Source organism: Ptychodera flava, chromosome 6, assembly GCF_041260155.1.
Source record: "Ptychodera flava strain L36383 chromosome 6, AS_Pfla_20210202, whole genome shotgun sequence".
Classification (NCBI taxonomy): domain Eukaryota; kingdom Metazoa; phylum Hemichordata; class Enteropneusta; family Ptychoderidae; genus Ptychodera; species Ptychodera flava.
In genome coordinates, this window is record NC_091933.1 from 17,991,903 (window position 1) to 18,011,500 (window position 19,598).

A 19,598-nucleotide genomic window follows, 5' to 3' on the forward strand; every position below is an offset into this window, starting at 1 on the left:
TTAGATTTCTTGCTTTATAAATCTCAGATTTGCAAGGTACAAATTCACTCTTCTGCAGGTTTCTTGTACACTATGAAATAATCACCAGCAGTTGTTAAAATCAATGATGATGTAGTCCAGTGTTTATGTGAACTGAAAGGTTAAAGTCCACAGGCTAGCTTTGACTATGATAACTGTTTGGTTTCAAAATCTCTTTATTTGTAGTGTAATGATTTTCTACATCTATTTTTCAAGTCAATAGTTTCTTGTCAACACATAAGGTTTTCTTTCATTCTGTAATACAATCAGCATAAACACAGCCTTTATATATGGTACATTTGTTTTCTATTTATTGACTGGTTATTTTTTGTAACTTTGTGTAACGTATATTCACAAATGACTGAACTTCTGCATCTTCACCAATTAATATGAGCTTATCTACATGTTAACAGTATCACTCCTCAGCAAATATTTCTCTTTTACAATCTGAGCGTATAATCAGTCCGCAAATTCCTCCGATATAAACTTTGTGCCAGAACGATGTACTCGGACTTGCATACATACCAACGTCTTTTGTTACTTTTACATGTACCTGACGAGTGAAATAGGTTAAGATGTAGGTACTGAACTTTAATCAAAATCCTTGGCATGATGTATTGCCATTGGTCAAATGAGTGCCTCTCACATCATGCTTCCATAATATATAGAGTACAACACAAATTAGGTACCACACAACACCATGTCTCTTTAAAGATATTTTATTCATTACAATACATTACAATACATTAGAAATACAGAAAAGTAATTTAAACAGGAATATAACTTTGAGTAAAATTGAATTGTAGATATAACGAAGAAGTTTTTTGTGCATGGACAAGTTATACACAAACTGAGTTAACTGATTTTCTTAGCCTAGAATAGATACAAAAGGCAAAGCAGCCTTTTCTGAGACTTTAGACGTTCATTGAGCAGTTATGCTGTACCTGCTCCCAAAATGGTACTTCATTTGCATATTCAAATTACATCGAAGCCCCTGGTATGTAAGGTGAGGATACACAATTCTTACATCTCCAGAAAATGTGTACATTAGGCTTTTTGTATGGTAAGTACCTCAATCAGCCATAGGCTTCATGTCTGCAGGATGGCCAAAGCCGCATGCGCACCATCACTCCAGCAATATGAGAAGAAAGTTTTGAACTCAATTTCCACTTCTGTCGATGCACAGTCATTGTACCTGGCCTATTTTGCTGGCAAGGTGGAAATGTTAATCTATCGCAAAGCCATTGTTGGTACCCTTTACGCCTAAACATTCATACTGCACCCACTTCAATCTGTATCAACATTCTTGTGTTGATTTTTTCAATAATTTCAAGGGACAAACTACTGTTTCAAAGTTTTCCCACCGTTGAGGCTGCCAAAGCAGGGAATTGTGGCAGGGCAGCATAAGGTTAATTAAATCAATAACCAATTTTAGGAAGATGTGTCAACCATTTCAAGTAATTAAGGCTGACACAAATTTTACTGCCAGCCGCAGTTCATTGTAGGGAAGCCTCAAGGGTGCCTGAATTTTGAAATGATGGTGTATCTCTCGAAATTACCAATTGAGCAACACAGGAAAGATTCAGACGAATTGGCGGGTATGAGCACTGAGAAGGAAAGGAAGCCAACGATGCATTTGAGATGGATAAATGTTTCAAACTATCCAGAAAATGAGGCTAGGTAAATGACTGCGTCAGAAAAAGTTAAGGTTGCTTTCACGACCGTCATTTCATCTGCAAAACAGTGGATGGTGCACATGCAACTGTGACTCACTTGTACGCTTTGCATACATGACTGGCTGTAAGATAAATCATTTTCTTATTTATCATTTGCTTATTAATCATTTGCTTATTGCCCAGAGTCTGCCTCCCTGACATACACAGCCAAGGCTGCTGCCAATAAAGAAAGTGAACAAAATATCCATATATCTGGAAATTTGAATTGACCGGAAAAATGGGAAAGTTTTCAAAACTAAAAGATTGATCAGACCACACAAACACAATAGTTAACTGGTTTTTGCTGACAATACTATAGAAAGACTGTACAGAAAATTTAAACCTGACACACAAATTCTGTGCATATATGCACAACAATCAAAAGATTACAAGACGGCTGATGAAAACACAAGAAAATTCTAGTAAACTTTCTTTATAGAAAATAGCAACTGACGACATATACCACCACCTGTGGTAATATAAAACTGTCATACCCTAGATATGTTGTGACAAAAAAAATTGACACACCAAGTGCTAAATTTGGTGTAACACCCAACTACCCATAGGCACAAACTTCTCTAGAAATTCCCATGGTCCAAGAGACTTTTCAAATTAAGAAAAAATATAGCTTCTATATCAATATTAATTAACATCATAACAGAGTTATTATTATACCCATGGTCACACACAATATTGTTGAATGAGCACTGTTCACATGGATCTAGACTATAAAGAATATAAATTTGACACACAAACCTGAGACTGACAATTTCTCAGTACCTCAGGCCTCAGAAAGCTGGAACTGAAGATCTTCCAACTTGTCTGGCAGTGTTTTCTAGTTGAAAGACATTAATTGCGAATAAATAAATATAATGGTGTTTGTCACTCAATCTGTCCCAGTCTAAGTCACTTCAGACAACCTGGGTGTTGCTGCTCTATTTCAAAATTTGACTATACAGAACATTGCAATAAAACTGAATGGAATTCTACAAGTCTGTTACTAATAAGAACTTTCAACTTCGGATGTTGCCTTTCTCAACAGTATATTGAAAAGACAGGCTTCACCGTAGATATTCTTGTTAATTGATAAGTAGATGGACAAATCTGTTTACATGCTTCTTTTCTCTATGATATTGCATTGCCTTGTAAAAATACGACAGAATCGCATTTTCCTTTTGGTTTTACTTTTTGCTTGGTAGCCTCTGAGAGTTCATTGACATCTTTGACGGGGATGATCTAGAATCAAATCAGCACTTTCAAAGACCACTTTTGACCTCAAAATCATCCCGTCCCACAATTTGATTACAAGAAAAACTTGAACATTGAACAAATATTGAAAAAAAAATCATAGACCTGTAAAGAATGCAAGAGCTCTGATTACTGAGTAATGGAAAACCTAGACCTCTGGTCCTGACAGAGTCCCTTTCAATAGAATATCCAAAACTTTGTAGTATTGAAGCAGCTGTTCACTATCCATAGGCTGATCTACTGTATATTCTCTAAAGCTATTGACTTTGTCAAACCTGTTGTAATATGACAGAATATATGACAAGAACTACAATACATGTCTGTGTACACAATACAGCAATTCACAATACTTGTGATAACTAGACACTCGTATTTTCCTCTTATGTTCTACGGGGAAATGGTGTGACAAATTATAGGCTTGTTCACGTGCCTTGACAAGATAATTTCGGTGTCGTTCGGTTTACTCTACAAAGTATTATAAAGGAAAATTAGGTCTGTACTGACGTTATGACAAGCTCTTATACTTTCAATGATGGTTAATATGGTTGAAATCCGGCCTTTTCCACAGTGTGCTACAGTTTGATATCACATCAGTGCTACTGTCATGTATGCTAAATTGTTCTTTAGTCAAGACACCACAGAAACCATACTCTCAGGGAGAATACATACATACTATAAAATGCTAATTTGATGATTAAACTCTTGAAGTGCAAGATCATCAAATCACTAATATGAAAGGAGAGGTTCTGTGCTCTTGTAACACACGGAGCACAGAGAATGGTTTCTTTGGCTTATGTCAAACATGACACAGTTCAGCAAACACACAAACATGATCCATGAGACAATTACCACTTGATAATTACGCTTTCACCAGAAACTTGTCAACATGGTTCACAACCAGCAGCTCAGCAAATGTGTGTGTTGATACCTTATGAGGTATCAACACACTTAAATATATACTTGTAATATCATACTGATTTCACACCCACTTTTCAGCAGATTTTCAATTTAACTCATAACTAGCTTGAAAGAAGAAAAGAAGAAAGACGATGAGATTTTTACCTTCCATACAAATTGTGTGGCTAATATGGTGTCTGGCTAAAATACAACGTTACAAAACAGCATATGTAGTTTTTTTCAATTGATCTAAAACTAGTGTTTCACAATCGTTGATTTTTATGAATGCACGGCGTACCTGTGCTGTGTCTTCCCGATGTATGACAGACCCAAAGTCTACACTGTCTGACTGTAACACCAGGGGAGTAGAACTGTGCTATATCACAATCTATGACTCAATGTACAGGTACACTTTCTGAGCTAATCAGTGGTGAAGAATCAGAAGACCGAAGACGTTAAAAACCAGGATTATTACTTTCAGAAAATGTGAATTCCTCAGCAAATTAAATGATGTCTTTGCCGTGCAATGTATGATTTGTATATATATAAGAAGATCCCTACCAATGAAAGACATACTGCAAAAAACATTACATATGAAACAATATGTAAACCAACATGGGGCTTGGTCCAAGCATCAAAACGACTTCTCCAGTCTAAGCTTGTGTTATTTGTGTCTTAAATGTACTACCAATCAATTTGGTATTTTGCTGTTTTTACACAGACGGAAAATGTTATCTAATCCTATTCAAGAGCACGTGAAGCTAATACAATGCATTTCAAGAGTTTGTAAAGTGTATTTAAGATGTTCAAATTTGTCTTGTAAAGTTCATAAACAGAATGGAAAATTGTGTTTGCAATGCAATATCATAATCAAATCCTGACTTAAGTGACGTAGGCTGTGACAGCTCAACCAGAGTGATAAATACATGTACACCATAAGGATAAGGCCTCTCAGAAGGCCTCTTCATCTTCCTTTTCCTTTTCCCTGTATATATTACTGACAAGTGATGGTTTACCTCATTCACTTACACAAGCAGGTCTGAATCAAAGTATGCTTGGCAAAAGCATGAGGTGCACCAGCACAAACCCAAAGTAGACGAGGCACTGACTGACTAGTCTTGCCCACGTCGGTGTCAGTATTTTTCATTTTTCAAGCATGCTGACTGTAGGATGCAGTTTGTACAGATCTTGCACATTAACGATGATGTTCAATGTCCCTACGGTAGCATAAACATGTCCCATTGCTTTCCCACTCTGGGCTGGAAGTGCAAACACCATAAAACCTATACTACAAACTACTTAATACAAGAAGATTTCATGAAAACACTTTTAAAGACCTCTCATTTTTTTGTGAAAAGTTGCATTTCATGCTATTATCAAGTGTGGTCGGCTACTTTGTCATTCTCATTGGTTCATCAAACGACCACTTTGTTGGGCGATTCTTAGTTTGTTTATAAGGAGAAAAAGAATGACTAAATATTCACACAAAACAGAAATTTAAATAGACTTAATACCTAGCAGACGTTTCAAATTAATGGTTATCTAGTTTTCCTCTACATTTAGAAATTAACATGAGAGTTGCAGTTTATTTACAACTTGTAAAAAATTTGATATCTGTTGTTCTCGGTTACAGGTTTATTACTAAATATAGCTGTAGACGCATGAAATTTGACACTGCTGCTAGAAATGCCGACAAAGTTTGTCAGTGGTGTATGTGTGGCTGTCAGTACACGTTGTAGTCTTCTATGTCATTTAGTATTCATTGTAACATTAGCAGTTTTGCCTATAAAGTGATATTTTTGTAGTTTTGCGTATTAATGTGAGATCATTTGACGTCATTTGTGAACAGCCCTATTATTCAGTTTAATACATGTACATACTCCTTCTAACACATCTGAAGCAACTTCATGGTCACTCTCTCATGAGTAAGATTAGCACTGAACAAAACTAATATTTTATCAGCTCTCTATGACATGACGCCATAAATGAAGGCAAAATTTATACTTGATCTAGGATATATGCCAAATTGGATATATGGGAAGCAAAGATAACTTTTGGATTGATTTTCAGTTTTAAGGATGCTCAATTTACATGCTGTTGTAGATGAAACCAGAGATGGACTGTACTTATTGGCAAATAGTTTTCAATTGATGTCGCAAAGACTTTTATGCTGCTTTTTAAGGACTCACTTTGAGTCAGCGGTAAGTTGTCAACACTTGCATGGCAGATCTACTCATTATGCCTACCTCTGATCTTGAGTATTAGAAGACTTATGATTCGAGGAATGACTAGCTGGAATATTCCGGATCATATCACCTTTTACCCTATCATATGATATTTGAACCACACTTGTTGGAGTCGCCTTGTATGCCATGCCTTTGTTAATGTTCAGTGTTGATGCAACTTTATCATCCCACGAATCAATCCTAATATATTGAGGTAAACAATCATATTTAAAAACAATGCACATAATGTTCCTGTTTTGATATTGTCAACATGCTTTGAAAAATATTTTTCAGCAGCTGCATTCATAAAATGAGCATGCATGCTAGCTGTTAAAAAAGGCTTTTTCACAGTTGTTGCTCGATTGAGATCAGTGTTTCTTGTTACCATGTTCTGGGTGTATAATTTTATGAGGACCCTGATTCAGCTTCTTGGGTCAACTCTCCGTACTATAATCAAACCCTTCGCAGGGCTGGAACAGCACCTTGACTACATTTCCCAAGTCACTGACTTTTGACCCAACCATGGCATTCAACACTGATTTCTACTTAATATAGCCAAAAAAAACTGCAGACGTTTTAACCTGGATATACAGTCTGTGTCTCCATTTGGTTTGCCGTCTGGTTTAGCGGCCATTGTATCCCCCCTCCAAGCAATGCTGACATAGACATCACATTCCTTAACACTTCTAAATTTGAACAGTGCTCTAATTTGGTAATCTGTGTAACTATACATATTGTTAATCTACTGTGAATGACGCTTGTTTAGTGCACAATGTTAATTTTAAGTGCTGTACAGAGAATAACATATCAATGTACGTCGTGCAATGTATTATAAACAATTAAACTGAGATCACATTGCAGAAAAAAGTGTATCATACAGTAACTGCTGATGGGACACAGAAAGAGACGACATCTTATTAAAATTCTCTGGGAAACTATTTGTATGCATAACTCATCAAGATCAATGGTGAGGATGTGTCATTGTTCAACATCTCATTATCAACAAGCCTGCACCATAGTGAAGAATTTAGATGAGTGTTAAGAATTTTGTGTACTCTTTCACTAGTCGTCGAAATGTTAACTTTGCGCTTGGTATCTTCATTACTTGGAGAGGGAGGATAATTTGATCAGTCTCTGTGGCTAGACACTGTTAGCTTCCTCTTCCAAGGCTACATCTCTGTCTAGCCCCCTCTGGAGTTCATCAACCCGGTTTCTGTATTTCCGCATCAGGTAAGTGTTATTGTCCATACCGTTGTTGATTTCTTTGATGTTTTTCTGCCAGATTTTCATCCTGCGTTGGAAGGAAACAAAGTTGAACTTTACCGATTGATGAAAGTGATGGAGAATAAGAAAGATTTACATCCGATGAGCTCATGAACTGTTGGATACGTCGTCTTTTATCACATGTAAAGAAATATGTTAATTTCATTTCACACTACACAAGAACCATTGATGGCATGGGCTCCATGTAAAATAAAATTTCTTATTTTCAAATTTTTCAGGCTATAGCAGATGTACATAATGACCAAGTTATCACATGATCACAATAATTACAGAACAAACAAATGACCTACACAGAAAGAAAATTGTATTTCCTAAATGAAAAGCAAAATATACAACATAAAACATGATCAAATGCAAATTTTTAACACTATAAAAATACATGTTTAGTGTATCTTTTGGATAAGGAGTTTCTAAGTATGCCTTTGGAACTTTGTTCAAGCCAGGTTAAGATAGTGTACATCAGCCAGTTTAATAATTCAAAACCAAAAGGTTGAGAGACATTAAGTTCACAAATGTGTTAGTACAAGTGCACTTTTGTTGTAAAAGTCTCTACGCAAAACACAAAATTTCAAAGTTAAAATTCAGCAATGGTGAAACCTAAAATTGTTCATCAAATTCTGAAACATATGTAATAAAAACAAGAGACTGTATTACTCACTCTTCTTTCAGATCTCTAGGGATGAGCACTTTTTGCTTTGGAGATACTGGACCAGGGCCGTGACCATTGCTCATTGCTGCGTCAAAGGTACTCTTCTTTTGTAGTTGTTCCTTCAAAACTCCTTCCAGTGAGCTTGAGATATTCGCCATTTTTTTACCAAGTTCAGTATCAAGCTGGAGTGTAAATTAATGAATGTAGAGATAAATTAATAAGCACACAAGACGACTCCTCTTCAATTCCATTTGGTGTTGTTCTTATTAACAGTCTGACACAAACTATGGTGGATGTATGTTGATACTGGCCTTCAAAACTTAAATTGTGCAATTTTTTACAAGCAACGATTGGTTGCGTTGGAACATCCATATAAACTAAAGGTGTGCTTTTGTAAAAATTGATAACATTTGGATTTCTCACAAATATTTTTCAAAAGCTTAGTTCACTGTTTGAAAGATGACACTCTTGATAAGATTAACAGTTCAGTGATGCCCAATTCAGTCACAACATAATTTTTTTTACTTTTTGGTGTTCACTCACTTGAAGCCTATAAGAATAACAGTTACAGCTGCATGTCAGTCATGTTATGTCATGTCATGTCACTAAATACTTCATGGATATGGTTGAAAATATTTCCTTAACTTGACAAGCATCGGTTGAATGTTTTAGATAAAGGAAGAAAGAAGCTGCTCTTACATTTATGATATCAAATGAAAATGTTTCATATTTTTCCATCAGCTCTGAGAGTTCTCCATCTACAGCTGTCATGTCTCTACGGTATACACCTGCAGTTCTGGGAAAAATTTGAAAAAAAAATTAATGGATACAGTTTATACAGAATATTTCCTCATCACTCTTAAAGCACATATATAGTAAATCTTCAACAAATTATATGGCTTAATAATGTAATCTACACTACAAGCTGAATCCCGTAATCTACACTGTCCTGATAGTCACCTGATAAAAACTGCATTAAATTCAGGGGCAAATTGGTTCATCACGAAAAGCTGTTTTCACATCTTTGGCAACATAACAACCTAGGAGCCAATATAGCTATGCTATGATATTTAAGATATTTAAGCGGCCAATGATCTGATAAGCTCACATCACAGACAAGAGAGCTAAAAATGTAACAAAAATACTGTACAACGTATTTGAACAACAAAACAAAACAAAACATACGGTCGACACTTGATCTCTTCAAACAATGAAATCTTTAACAGCAACCTGTAATGGTTTTGCACAGTTGTCTGTACATGTAATTGGTCAACTTCCTTTTTGTTTCTTTGTCAGAAAACAAGCATTGAATTTGTACAAGTACCACAAATATGTTTGCCGATGATAATACTTTTTGATGACCTGTGCATCAGAAATTATCTCTTCGCTGATTCAAAATATTATATACACATGAATGAAACGTAACCTTCTACAATACAGAAAATCTACAATTTCTATCATTTCACTTATTGGCATCCTAAAAAAAGTGAAAGGTATAATTTTCCTTCAACTTTTCCTTTGTAAAACACCGTTATAATTGAATCTTTTTACATGAAAAAATGTAGGTCATGAGAAACATCTGAAGACTCACTTGAACCAGGTTGACAACTGTTTGTGTACAATGGATAGATTTGGTTCACAGTGATCTTGATAGAGAGAGACTCCACAGCCACAGAGAGTGGTCAACCTCAATCTGCAAATGTAAATTTTGACTGGGTTAGGGTTGTACACACTGACCTATACTTGTAGATATTAGATCACAACAACTTGGCATACATACAGGTACAGAATTGTAAACTTTTATGATACTGTATGCCAAATTTTGAACATTCTGGATGTATGCTACTATTGTAAGGACAACTATCATTTGTAACATTTATGACGAAAAATTCAAGGCTCTCAACTGCAGCTTGTGATGAGATTGCAGTGAAGGGCATTACAAAGCTGATGAAACGATAACTATTTTACATCAAAAAGGAAATTACAATACATGGGTTATGTTGTTGTGAATTCCATCAAACTTCATGTTGTCCAGAATTCATGTCAGGTAATTCACTTCGGAAAACAGAGCCGACAGCATTTCAATGGCAAAATCATCAATTTTTTTCTGTGACTTATCAAAGAGGGTAAAGCTACCATTTGAGAAAGATCAATATCTTATTTTTTTTCTATGCTCATGTTTTGCCAGCTACAATTGCTGGCCATATGAGTGAAAACGTTGGTAGAATTCCAGACACACCTTCAAAAATCTGTAACTTTTAACAATTCACAGTGGTTTTTGACATTCAGCAAATGTTCTGGCAAATTTTTTCTTTGAAAACACCAGCTTTAATTTATTATTGTCAAACCTAGACATCTGCATTTTTGCTGCCATTACAAACTGCCACACCCCTAGTTATCACAGTTGCTAGGCATTTCGAATATTGCAGTATCGCATTTCACAATGATGTAAGTGAGTAATTTCCACTTGCTTTTCAAACTTGTGTATTTGTTCCTCATTGTACTGCAGCCGCTTCATCGCTTTCTCCTTTTTAAACTGGACAGCGATACCTGCAACTGTGTCTAGCAGAACATCCAATCTTGCAATGCTGTTGTAGAAATAAGAAAGACACACCAATTGTAAAATGACCTGCATGTAATTCTACAAGTGCAATGCACGAGCGATGGCATTTATTGTTTTACCATGGCTTCAACTTCAGATCAGTGTTTATGGAACTAATAATAGCACAGTACATTTATATTGGGTATTTGATGAAAACATGTACTGGTAGCTTCAATCTTTCAATATCTTTCAAAGTGCACAACGGTACTCTGTATGGCCTTAACACACTTTAGAATTACCAGGCATGGCCACCTAAGAACCGAATATTCTTGGTGTCACCATTATCACAAATATGATTGATGAATGATGGCTAAGTATGAGTGGAAGAGGGCATGTGCTCAGAGTTGAACCAGTCAGTTCTTTTTCTTTCTCAATTTTGTATGAGTCGACATCTCTTTCAAACCTACAACGGCCTCTCAAGTGAAGCTCTCTACATGTATGTAAACGATTGCCATGGCTTTCATTAACCTCATGTAGACTTTACGACAGATATATGTCAACCGCGTTTGATTCACTTGTTGACCTTATCTGTTCTTTGGTGCCTCTTCCACAGAAAAGGTTGTATATCCAGTTGTGAAAATATACACATAGACAAGAATAATTTGATCACAATGACGTTTTTGAAAAACAGTCCCAGTAACTGACATGATTTCCTCACTAGCCATTGGCGACTTACCATTTGTCGTTTGGCTGACACCCTGCTTGATCTTTCCATATGTGTGACAATTCATCCTCTTCACATATCTTTGAGCAAAGTCTGTTGAGTGTTGCGCACTGCTCTTCAAATTTGTGAGACAGCTCTTCTAAGTCCTGCGATAACTTGATGACTTTCTCTCTCATTTCATGCAGTTCAGTTTGTGCCGCATTTGCCGGTCGACCTAAGGTCATGCACACCATCGTTATCATTGGGGAATGGGCCTGACTTCTCATCCTATGGATGGACTCTTTGCCCTTGGCGTCCAGAGCCCTGATTTCCTGTTGGAAACACCTCAGTTCCTTGAGTTCTTGCTTCACAATGGACCTACGACAGATATATCAGACATACCATAAACTGTGACAGTTTCAAATTGCACAGCAGCATGAAATCAATTTAACAGCTTCCAAATACCCATAAGCAGTGTTCCCTCTAAGGTTTTGAGAGGGTGCGCAACTTGAGATACGCCTGATTGCCTCACAGCTGGGTCATTCATGTATATGCTAATTTATTGAGGTACGTCACAATGTACAATGAACGTTGGTGGCAACTGCGCCACCAACGGGTGCTAAACTCAAAAAGCGGAAGTAAAATCTACCCTGAGATCACACATTTTTCCCTGAGTTATCATTTTCAAAACTAATACCGATTGAAATGACTGAGACTAAAGTTGCGCAAAACATGAAATTTCAATGCGAGAGCAGTCGGAGACACTGCGCAATTAGCGCGCATATAAGCCTTAGCGGGAACACTGCCCATAAGCTGTAATCCATGTTGTACTTTCCAGTGTTCTTGTTCTGTTTATTTTTAAAATTCAAATTCTTGTTTAGGAGGAAAATATCATGTCAAATGTGTAGAGTTCAATTTGTCCATACAGTTTGTAGGTAAACTATGCAGTGCCCAGTATCATTATGGACAACTGAATTTTAGTCCAGACCAGAATTCATTTTTCAACAACATTAAATGAACTGCAATGTGTCTGCAATACTTTGCTTTTCAACATACTTTGTGAAGAAGAATACAAACATTATTTGTTTCACAGAACAAAATTAATGACATCAAAAGTTACAGATATTGTTCCTTTAACCCTTTGCACCCTGACCCCCTGTGACCTATGATGTCATAGGGACATTTTTTTTCTGTGCCGGGTTCAAAGGGTTAATAAACTGTGACTAATGATACAAACGTACTTGAAAATTTTGACGGATCTGCTCATCAAAGCTTGAACCTGGATAATCGATTGCATGGTGCGTTTGATGTAATACATCACTGCTGCTGACATCTACAAGGAAGCAAACATAATAATTACGCTCAAAAACACAACCTACATCATCAAACTGGCTTAAAAAGTTTGTAAAAACTGTTCTAAAATGCAAACACAAAGGAAAAACATTGGCATGTCTTACTTTTGAGAAAAATATTAGGAGCAAAAATATTTATGCATAGATATTTCATATTCATACAATTTTTTAAGACATCGCCTGCTGTGATTTATAGACATTGTGATGTCAGAATGAAATTTTTCAGCATCACATGTGATGAAACGTTCTTTCTTGTTTAGCTTAATATCAATCTTACATTCTCATTATATATTAGATGCTGCTCATCATCTTGGAAGCTGTAGAGCTTTTGTCTCTAATCCTGCTAACAACAAAATGGGGGTAAAGCCCCATTAGCTGTATCTTTTCGCATTTACTGTACTTACCAAAAAGTACCACCAATCACACTTACAGGTATCTACATGCAGCAGCCATATTGCAGTTGCAACTTGAAATTTATTTAGTTGTTAATATCAAAATTGTGTGTTTGTTGCCAAAGTTTGAACATTCAGTGGTCACTCTTCAGTAAGCACTTTTACATACATTGCATTTGATTTCAAACCATCTTATTAAAAGAAAATGTAAAAAGATACAGCCCATGGGCTCTAACCATTGCACCTTCACTTCTTGGACATTTACCTTGGCTGCTGATGAATCAGCATCCAGTGAATATGTGCTGCTCACTTTGGGTATTTTTGCTGAAATTGTAAAAAACATCATTCATTATTGATTTTGCACTGGTGTCTATTTCAGTTGTGAGTACTCAGACAATTTCTTTATTTCAATATAATTCATGAGAAACAAAGAGCATGGATTTCTTTTCAGACTTGACAGTAATTGTCAAGCTGTGATAAATATACTGCTACACCGTCTGCAAAAATATGATATTTTCAAACATGAAAACTGAGAAAAAAGTTACTTGCTGGTAGCATTTCCTCACTCACTGGATCAGGGAAAAAACATTACAGTCATTTTTCCTTCTCTGTTTCGGATAGACAGCTGAGAGAAAGGTTTTTATATTATAGATTGTTAAATCCTTTTACATAAAGTTTTATTGTGGAACTACCATGTTCTGGAACATTGGATCTGCTGACTTATCAAAAATTCATGACATTTTCAAACATTTAGCTTGATGATACCACCATTTCCATGTGAATGCATTTTTCATTCACAGATTCACGTCAATCCAATTTTCATAAACTACATCTCCTTGATTCACATTTCTGGGATATGAAACAATCAGTCACAGAACACACAGATTACCATAGCTTTGAATACGACTTCCGAGTCAATGGTCATACTTACGAATATGGACAGGCATGGCATGTGGAAAATCGAGAAGATCCTTTCGAAAGAGGAAAACTGGACTGTCTTCTTTTGTATGTGGGTATGTGGCACACTGTTTTCTTGGATCGGGGCAGAAATTCTCATGGCCAAGGTACAGCTCTTGATTCCCTACACTGATTTCTGTTTGTGCTGCTATGAGATCTTGAAACTCTGCAAATCTGAACAAATATTTGACAGATTTTGAGAATACCCAGTCTCAAGAAACAAAGGCAAAAACATACACAAAAAATACTTTACATAACTAAAATGTATATTGTTTATCAGAGAATTTCCTTATATGCCAGAGCAAATGTAACAATGGTGTATCATATGGAAGTATGAAGGTCATTTGAAATAATTATACTGGGGCACGATTTATGTGTCTAAAGGTCTATTGGTAATCAATCTTTTGAAATATTTTTGCCATATATCATCAAATGTTATCATTGAATCAAACTTCCCAAAAAATAAATGAAATCAGAAAATCCTCAAATGTTTTCACTTTCAGATTTCAGTGTCAGCATTTGATTGTATGACTAACTTTACCAAATTTTCCAAAAGTCTCAATCTTCATGGCTGCTGTGTCTTGGGAGACAAAAACGAACAAAACTCACGTTTCATGTGGGGGTACATAAATCTTGTGTAACTTTGCCTTGGTTACATTGAAGACATCAATCACTTTTCTTGTCAATATTCTTCTAGTTGCTGAAATGAATTCCTCAAAAGTCCACATGGTGTTGGGATCACATTCCATCAATCCTGCCAGTACGGGTGTTACCAGATCTTTCAATCCCTGAGACAGCTGCGTTGTCTTTGGAAGTTCTTTGCTCCAGATAATGTCACCACTTTCATCTTTCTGAACTCCTGATATGACTCCTGAGGCCTTCTGAGTTGTAATGTAATACCTTTTGTGACAAAGAGGAAAGCATATGGTATCTCATTATTGAGAAACAACACAACGATTGGACTCCCTGTCATTTTCGAACAGTTGTCTCGTTTTATATACAATTGTACATGTACCCTTTCTTAGTGTTGCTGGTCATAACACAAGGCTTGGCCATGGTCAAAACTCAAATGTTGGTACATCTACAGCACAGGTGCTCGCAGCACAGCCTGGACAGTAGAAAGAAAGTCTTTCAAGTGCAAAAGATTATGGACGTGAATGTACACTTCCCAAAAGGTGGACAAAGTGAATGCGGATCGAGAATTGCTGGACAGTGAATTTTCCCCTAGATTTGGCATACATCAGTCAAATCAGTTACCAGAGTAAAGATATGAATTTCTGAAAGTATTTTTTACCAACAAAACGTATTTTTGAGGGTGGATGTTTCATTTTGTTAGTTTTAGACTTTTCGCTGATTTGTTCTGTCAAACCTTCTATTTTTTTAGCTACTATCAAGGTTCTGTTTTTGGCCTCAAACTTCCAGCCTTTGACTGACTATCCATGCAACACTGCAAGCATCCATGATCTACAGTATATAATATACTTTACAATTTTGTTGACACTCATCTCTCCTTCAATATGGGTATAATATGATGAAAAACATACATATTTTAGTTGAAAAATAAAGGAAGCAGAGAATAAGGATACACTCAGAGTAGAGTAAATAAATTATCACACACATATTTAGACAGCATAAAAAGTGCAGAAACATAGCTGTACATGACTCAACAGTTATATGTACTGTAACATTGAATGAAGAAAAAAAATCATTTCTTGAAAATCTGCCACTTATGTCAGGAATTTTTTAGGGGAAGCCATCATCCCAAGAAAAGGAGCAATTGGGCAAAATTTCCACATTTCATAAGGTTTTGCTTCAATATAGAAAAAAACTATTTATTGTCAGCAGATTTAGAATATGGCTCAGGTTGCTGAAAACATCTTTACGTGTCAAGGCTGAATCTTTGATCCGACAAATGTACAGTAACTTATAATTCTTCCCTTCTAAAGACACCCTCTGCTACTATGTAATTGTCTTTAATTGTCTGTATATGCAAGAATTGTAGTTCAAAATGATAGTACACTCCTAAAGCTTAACAACTTTAGGATGTATATTCTGCTGCAAGAATTCATATACAAAAGATTTGTGATTTGGCAAAATGTCTCAATACCCACAAACCAAAAAGCTTTAAAAAGCTATGGTACTGGCGTGAAATTTGCAATGAACAGAACTCTGTCAAAGGTGAAAAACAGTTGTTGCATTGTACATTTTGGAAACATTTAAAGTGAAAGAAATGTTGGTAATTTTAGAGTGGGAAGAGAATAAAATTTTTAACTCTCACATTGTCTCTCTATTTCTCCTTCCTCCATAGGGCCTAAATGGTAGACTGCCAGCTGCTACATGATACAGTGTAACTCCTATGCTCCACAAATCAACGGATGCAGAAAACGTTTTCCCCATTGGTTTGCGGAGCACAGCTCTTTCGTAAAGGTCTGGGTGCTGTTAAGGAAAAAAAAAAGCATCGATTACACTTTGCGCACATTTGGCTTGATAATGTGACAGGCCAATGTGAGTGTACGTATGATATTTAATAGCTTCTATGGGCCTTAGGTTGCAATATTGATAATGTCAAGTAAATTTGAACACATTTTGATGCACCATCCATCAAATGCCAAAGCGAAGTATGTAATGTTTGGCAACTGTTGCAATAGATATACACATTTATACAACATTATGCAGCCTGGTACATCAAAAATTAGTGACACAATCTACCATACCAAAGTAAAGATTGTCTTACAATGAATTAATGTAAACAATATTTGGTAATTCATCAAGTAGTAATATTTAAGCAAACAACTAATACTTATTAGTGGCTTGGAGGTCTCTGGTTGTATTTCTCCACAAATCGTCACCAACATGTAAAATTCTGACAGCAGTACTTATTGAGATTGTCACCAAGTTTACACTTTTGCTGCTCATTTGCATACTTTTGGTAAATGATACCTTCATTTCAACAAAGTCCCACTTACAGTTGAGCATGCATCTACACACCAAATACAACGTTAAAATGTGTAGCAGCTCTCAAGTTTTTTAAATCTGGACCAGGGAATTCAAGAGTGAGATATTTGTCATTTTCTTTGACTAAAAACAGGGCAAAACTGATGTAGATCATCCCTGAGAACCTTCTTATTAACTTCAAAGCAATAGGACCAGCACTTTCAAAGGTCATTTGACAAAAAGGGGGGGAAAGACCCAAAAATAGAAGTAAGTGTACCCCTAGGAACATGCATACAAAGTTTCAAAGTAATTGGAAAAGGGCATGTAAGAGAAGGTGGTTTTTTGACCAACAATGGGAAAAACTGCCCCAAAAATTCAAGTATGACAATTTCACCACAATTTGAATACATCTCACTGACATCTTCCATGAGATCATGAACACCAAGTTTCAAAGCAATCCAATGAGCAGTTGTGCAGAAGATTTTTGACTAAGAATGTGAAATGATGGCTAACATATAGACAATAATTGCTAAATTATCAACCAGGATAAATTTTAACCCATGCACACAAATGATCCATTAATCTATAAATCCATCCACCAATGAGATTCTTCCCCTTTCCTTTTTGTTTCGTTTTTTTTTGTAGGTTAAGAGTTCTGAAACAATGTACCTTTGGGTAAAAACCATAAAATAAGTACCGTATGGCAATCCTGTAAATTGTAACTTTTGTGAACATTATCTTTTTTATTTAAAACTGGCTGCAATACGTAGCTTGATATCAAAATTTTGTTCAAAAGAACTTTTGTCACAGTTGTGATATTGATCTGAAGGATGAACACTCATGTCACTGATGAACACAGTCATTTTCTGGGACACAATGTACAACATTTATACATTGCAAGGCTGATTCAATCTAGCAGTACTAGTCATGTATGGAACTGTTTGCACTGTACAGTTCATGAACTATACAAAGTACTACAGGTCACCGAGTCAAAATCTTTTGAGATACACGTACGGTCTACCCACCTAGTATCACACACATGGTTTAATTATTCCATGATGTCTTTTGTGTATCAACAACTTGAAGTGTCTACTTCAGACTATGACACAGCATATCTACGCCTATCACAGGAGAACATCTTAAGTATGCAACACTCCTTAAAATATTTAGCATCTTTCAAAATTGTAGCTTTTTCAAATGCTACTGAAGTATTTTCAAAACACTGGGCAGTTGTTCTTTCATGTGCATAGTCAGTATCTGATTTTGACTAATCCTACGATTAATAAATCTTGTTAATACGTATCATAAATGATGGCATATCACTGCAAATCAACTAACTTTGCTTGTCTTCATGTTTAAATTTGCTCATTTACTGCTTAAGCGTCTTTCACAGAAATTTTGCAAAAAATAGTTCCATTTATCATGGAGCAAATGCAAACTCTTACATCACAGAAGAATACATGTAAAACTGTAGCTAAAATTAGACTTTATTTAGGAATCATGGAATCCTTCCGTGAAAGAATAAAAAAGTGTGGTACCTAGAAATTACTCACTGCACTAGCACAGAGTCGGCTGATACATGTAGGTGAAGTAATTTCTAAATATACACACTGTACAATAACAAGATATGATTGGCTGGTGTCCTGGCAACGACCTGGGTGGACATGTAAATTAACATCATGCTGGGGAATCCCCTGCTTTGCTTGAACCATATATGGTAAGAAGGGTCACGAGCTCTTCCTTTCCAAACGTCAAATGATGCCGCATAAGCTGCTGAATGGTACATGCACGTCTCAACTCCGCATGCTCTCCACAAACATGGAACAAAATTTTTTGGCTTCACCTTCAGGAGAATGCCCGAGGTAAGTTAAGTGCCTTAACTGGTAGTTGTAATGACTTCTGAGCATGGGTGTAGTGGTCATTTGGTCAGAGTGGTGGTGGTTGGGGAAAGCCCGTTGAAATATGTGGATGGTACCTGTGATACATGTGGATGTCACATGACACATGAAAACATGACCAAAAAATTGTCAAGTTGAAGTCATAACCGTGATCATACCATCTGTCGTTTTGTGCAATTAACCTCATCAAATTGGAAGATATCCACTGTGAATTTACGGCGGAAACAAAACAAAAGTCCGTAACTGACCCCTTTTTTCATGAAATAATTCTGTGACCTTTTGACCTCCTTTGTATGATGGACAAAAATACCTTATTCTCTGTCAGTCTGAAAAACAGGCATTGAGAAAATTCCATGTTGGTGCATCCTTTACCAACTGTGATTTATGAAAATATGATCTTACAAGGTCAATGACAGGCTGATGCAAGAGTATAAAATTATTCAGCCAAAATGTTTACAGTAGCTATGAAGGTGTATGTACTGTGTGTGACTCCTGTGTGTGACCTCCTTCACCTGGTATGTAAGGTCAAACACAAACACGTTATTGCTATGGTGACACGGTCTGCTCTTCATGTGCTTATCAAATCTAGATATCTAATGTGGTATTTGCACGCCTAAAAATGAGATTGAAATTTCACAAGACTCCTTACGGTAAGTTTTCAAAAAGCTAAATATTTTCATCAATCCAACAGAACAATTGACTGATGCAATGTTTAATAGTAGCATCTGTGTTTGTCCTTTTGTTTATAAATTTAGTACAACAAAAAAGTGACGTAACTTTTCTG

At 36.1% G+C, this 19,598-nt stretch overlaps 1 protein-coding gene across 17 annotated transcripts in view; it reads right to left on the bottom strand.

The window, feature by feature from the left end:
- Positions 1-5,337: 5,337 nt before the first annotated feature.
- The window catches only part of LOC139135030 (serine/threonine-protein kinase TBK1-like), a 115,010-nt gene continuing 100,749 nt past the window's right edge, over positions 5,338-19,598 (bottom strand). For all 17 annotated transcript variants that reach the window (XM_070702215.1, XM_070702203.1, XM_070702201.1 and 14 more), the window contains exons 6-16: positions 16,261-16,418; positions 14,592-14,882; positions 13,957-14,156; positions 13,291-13,349; positions 12,523-12,614; positions 11,315-11,659; positions 10,508-10,624; positions 9,628-9,729; positions 8,736-8,832; positions 8,046-8,218; positions 5,338-7,394 (exon numbers count right to left, since the gene is read on the bottom strand). In XM_070702215.1, coding sequence (XP_070558316.1) covers positions 7,244-7,394; positions 8,046-8,218; positions 8,736-8,832; positions 9,628-9,729; positions 10,508-10,624; positions 11,315-11,659; positions 12,523-12,614; positions 13,291-13,349; positions 13,957-14,156; positions 14,592-14,882; positions 16,261-16,418 — 1,785 coding nt within the window. In that variant the 3' untranslated portion in view covers positions 5,338-7,243. The remainder of the gene's footprint in view (positions 7,395-8,045; positions 8,219-8,735; positions 8,833-9,627; positions 9,730-10,507; positions 10,625-11,314; positions 11,660-12,522; positions 12,615-13,290; positions 13,350-13,956; positions 14,157-14,591; positions 14,883-16,260; positions 16,419-19,598) is intronic.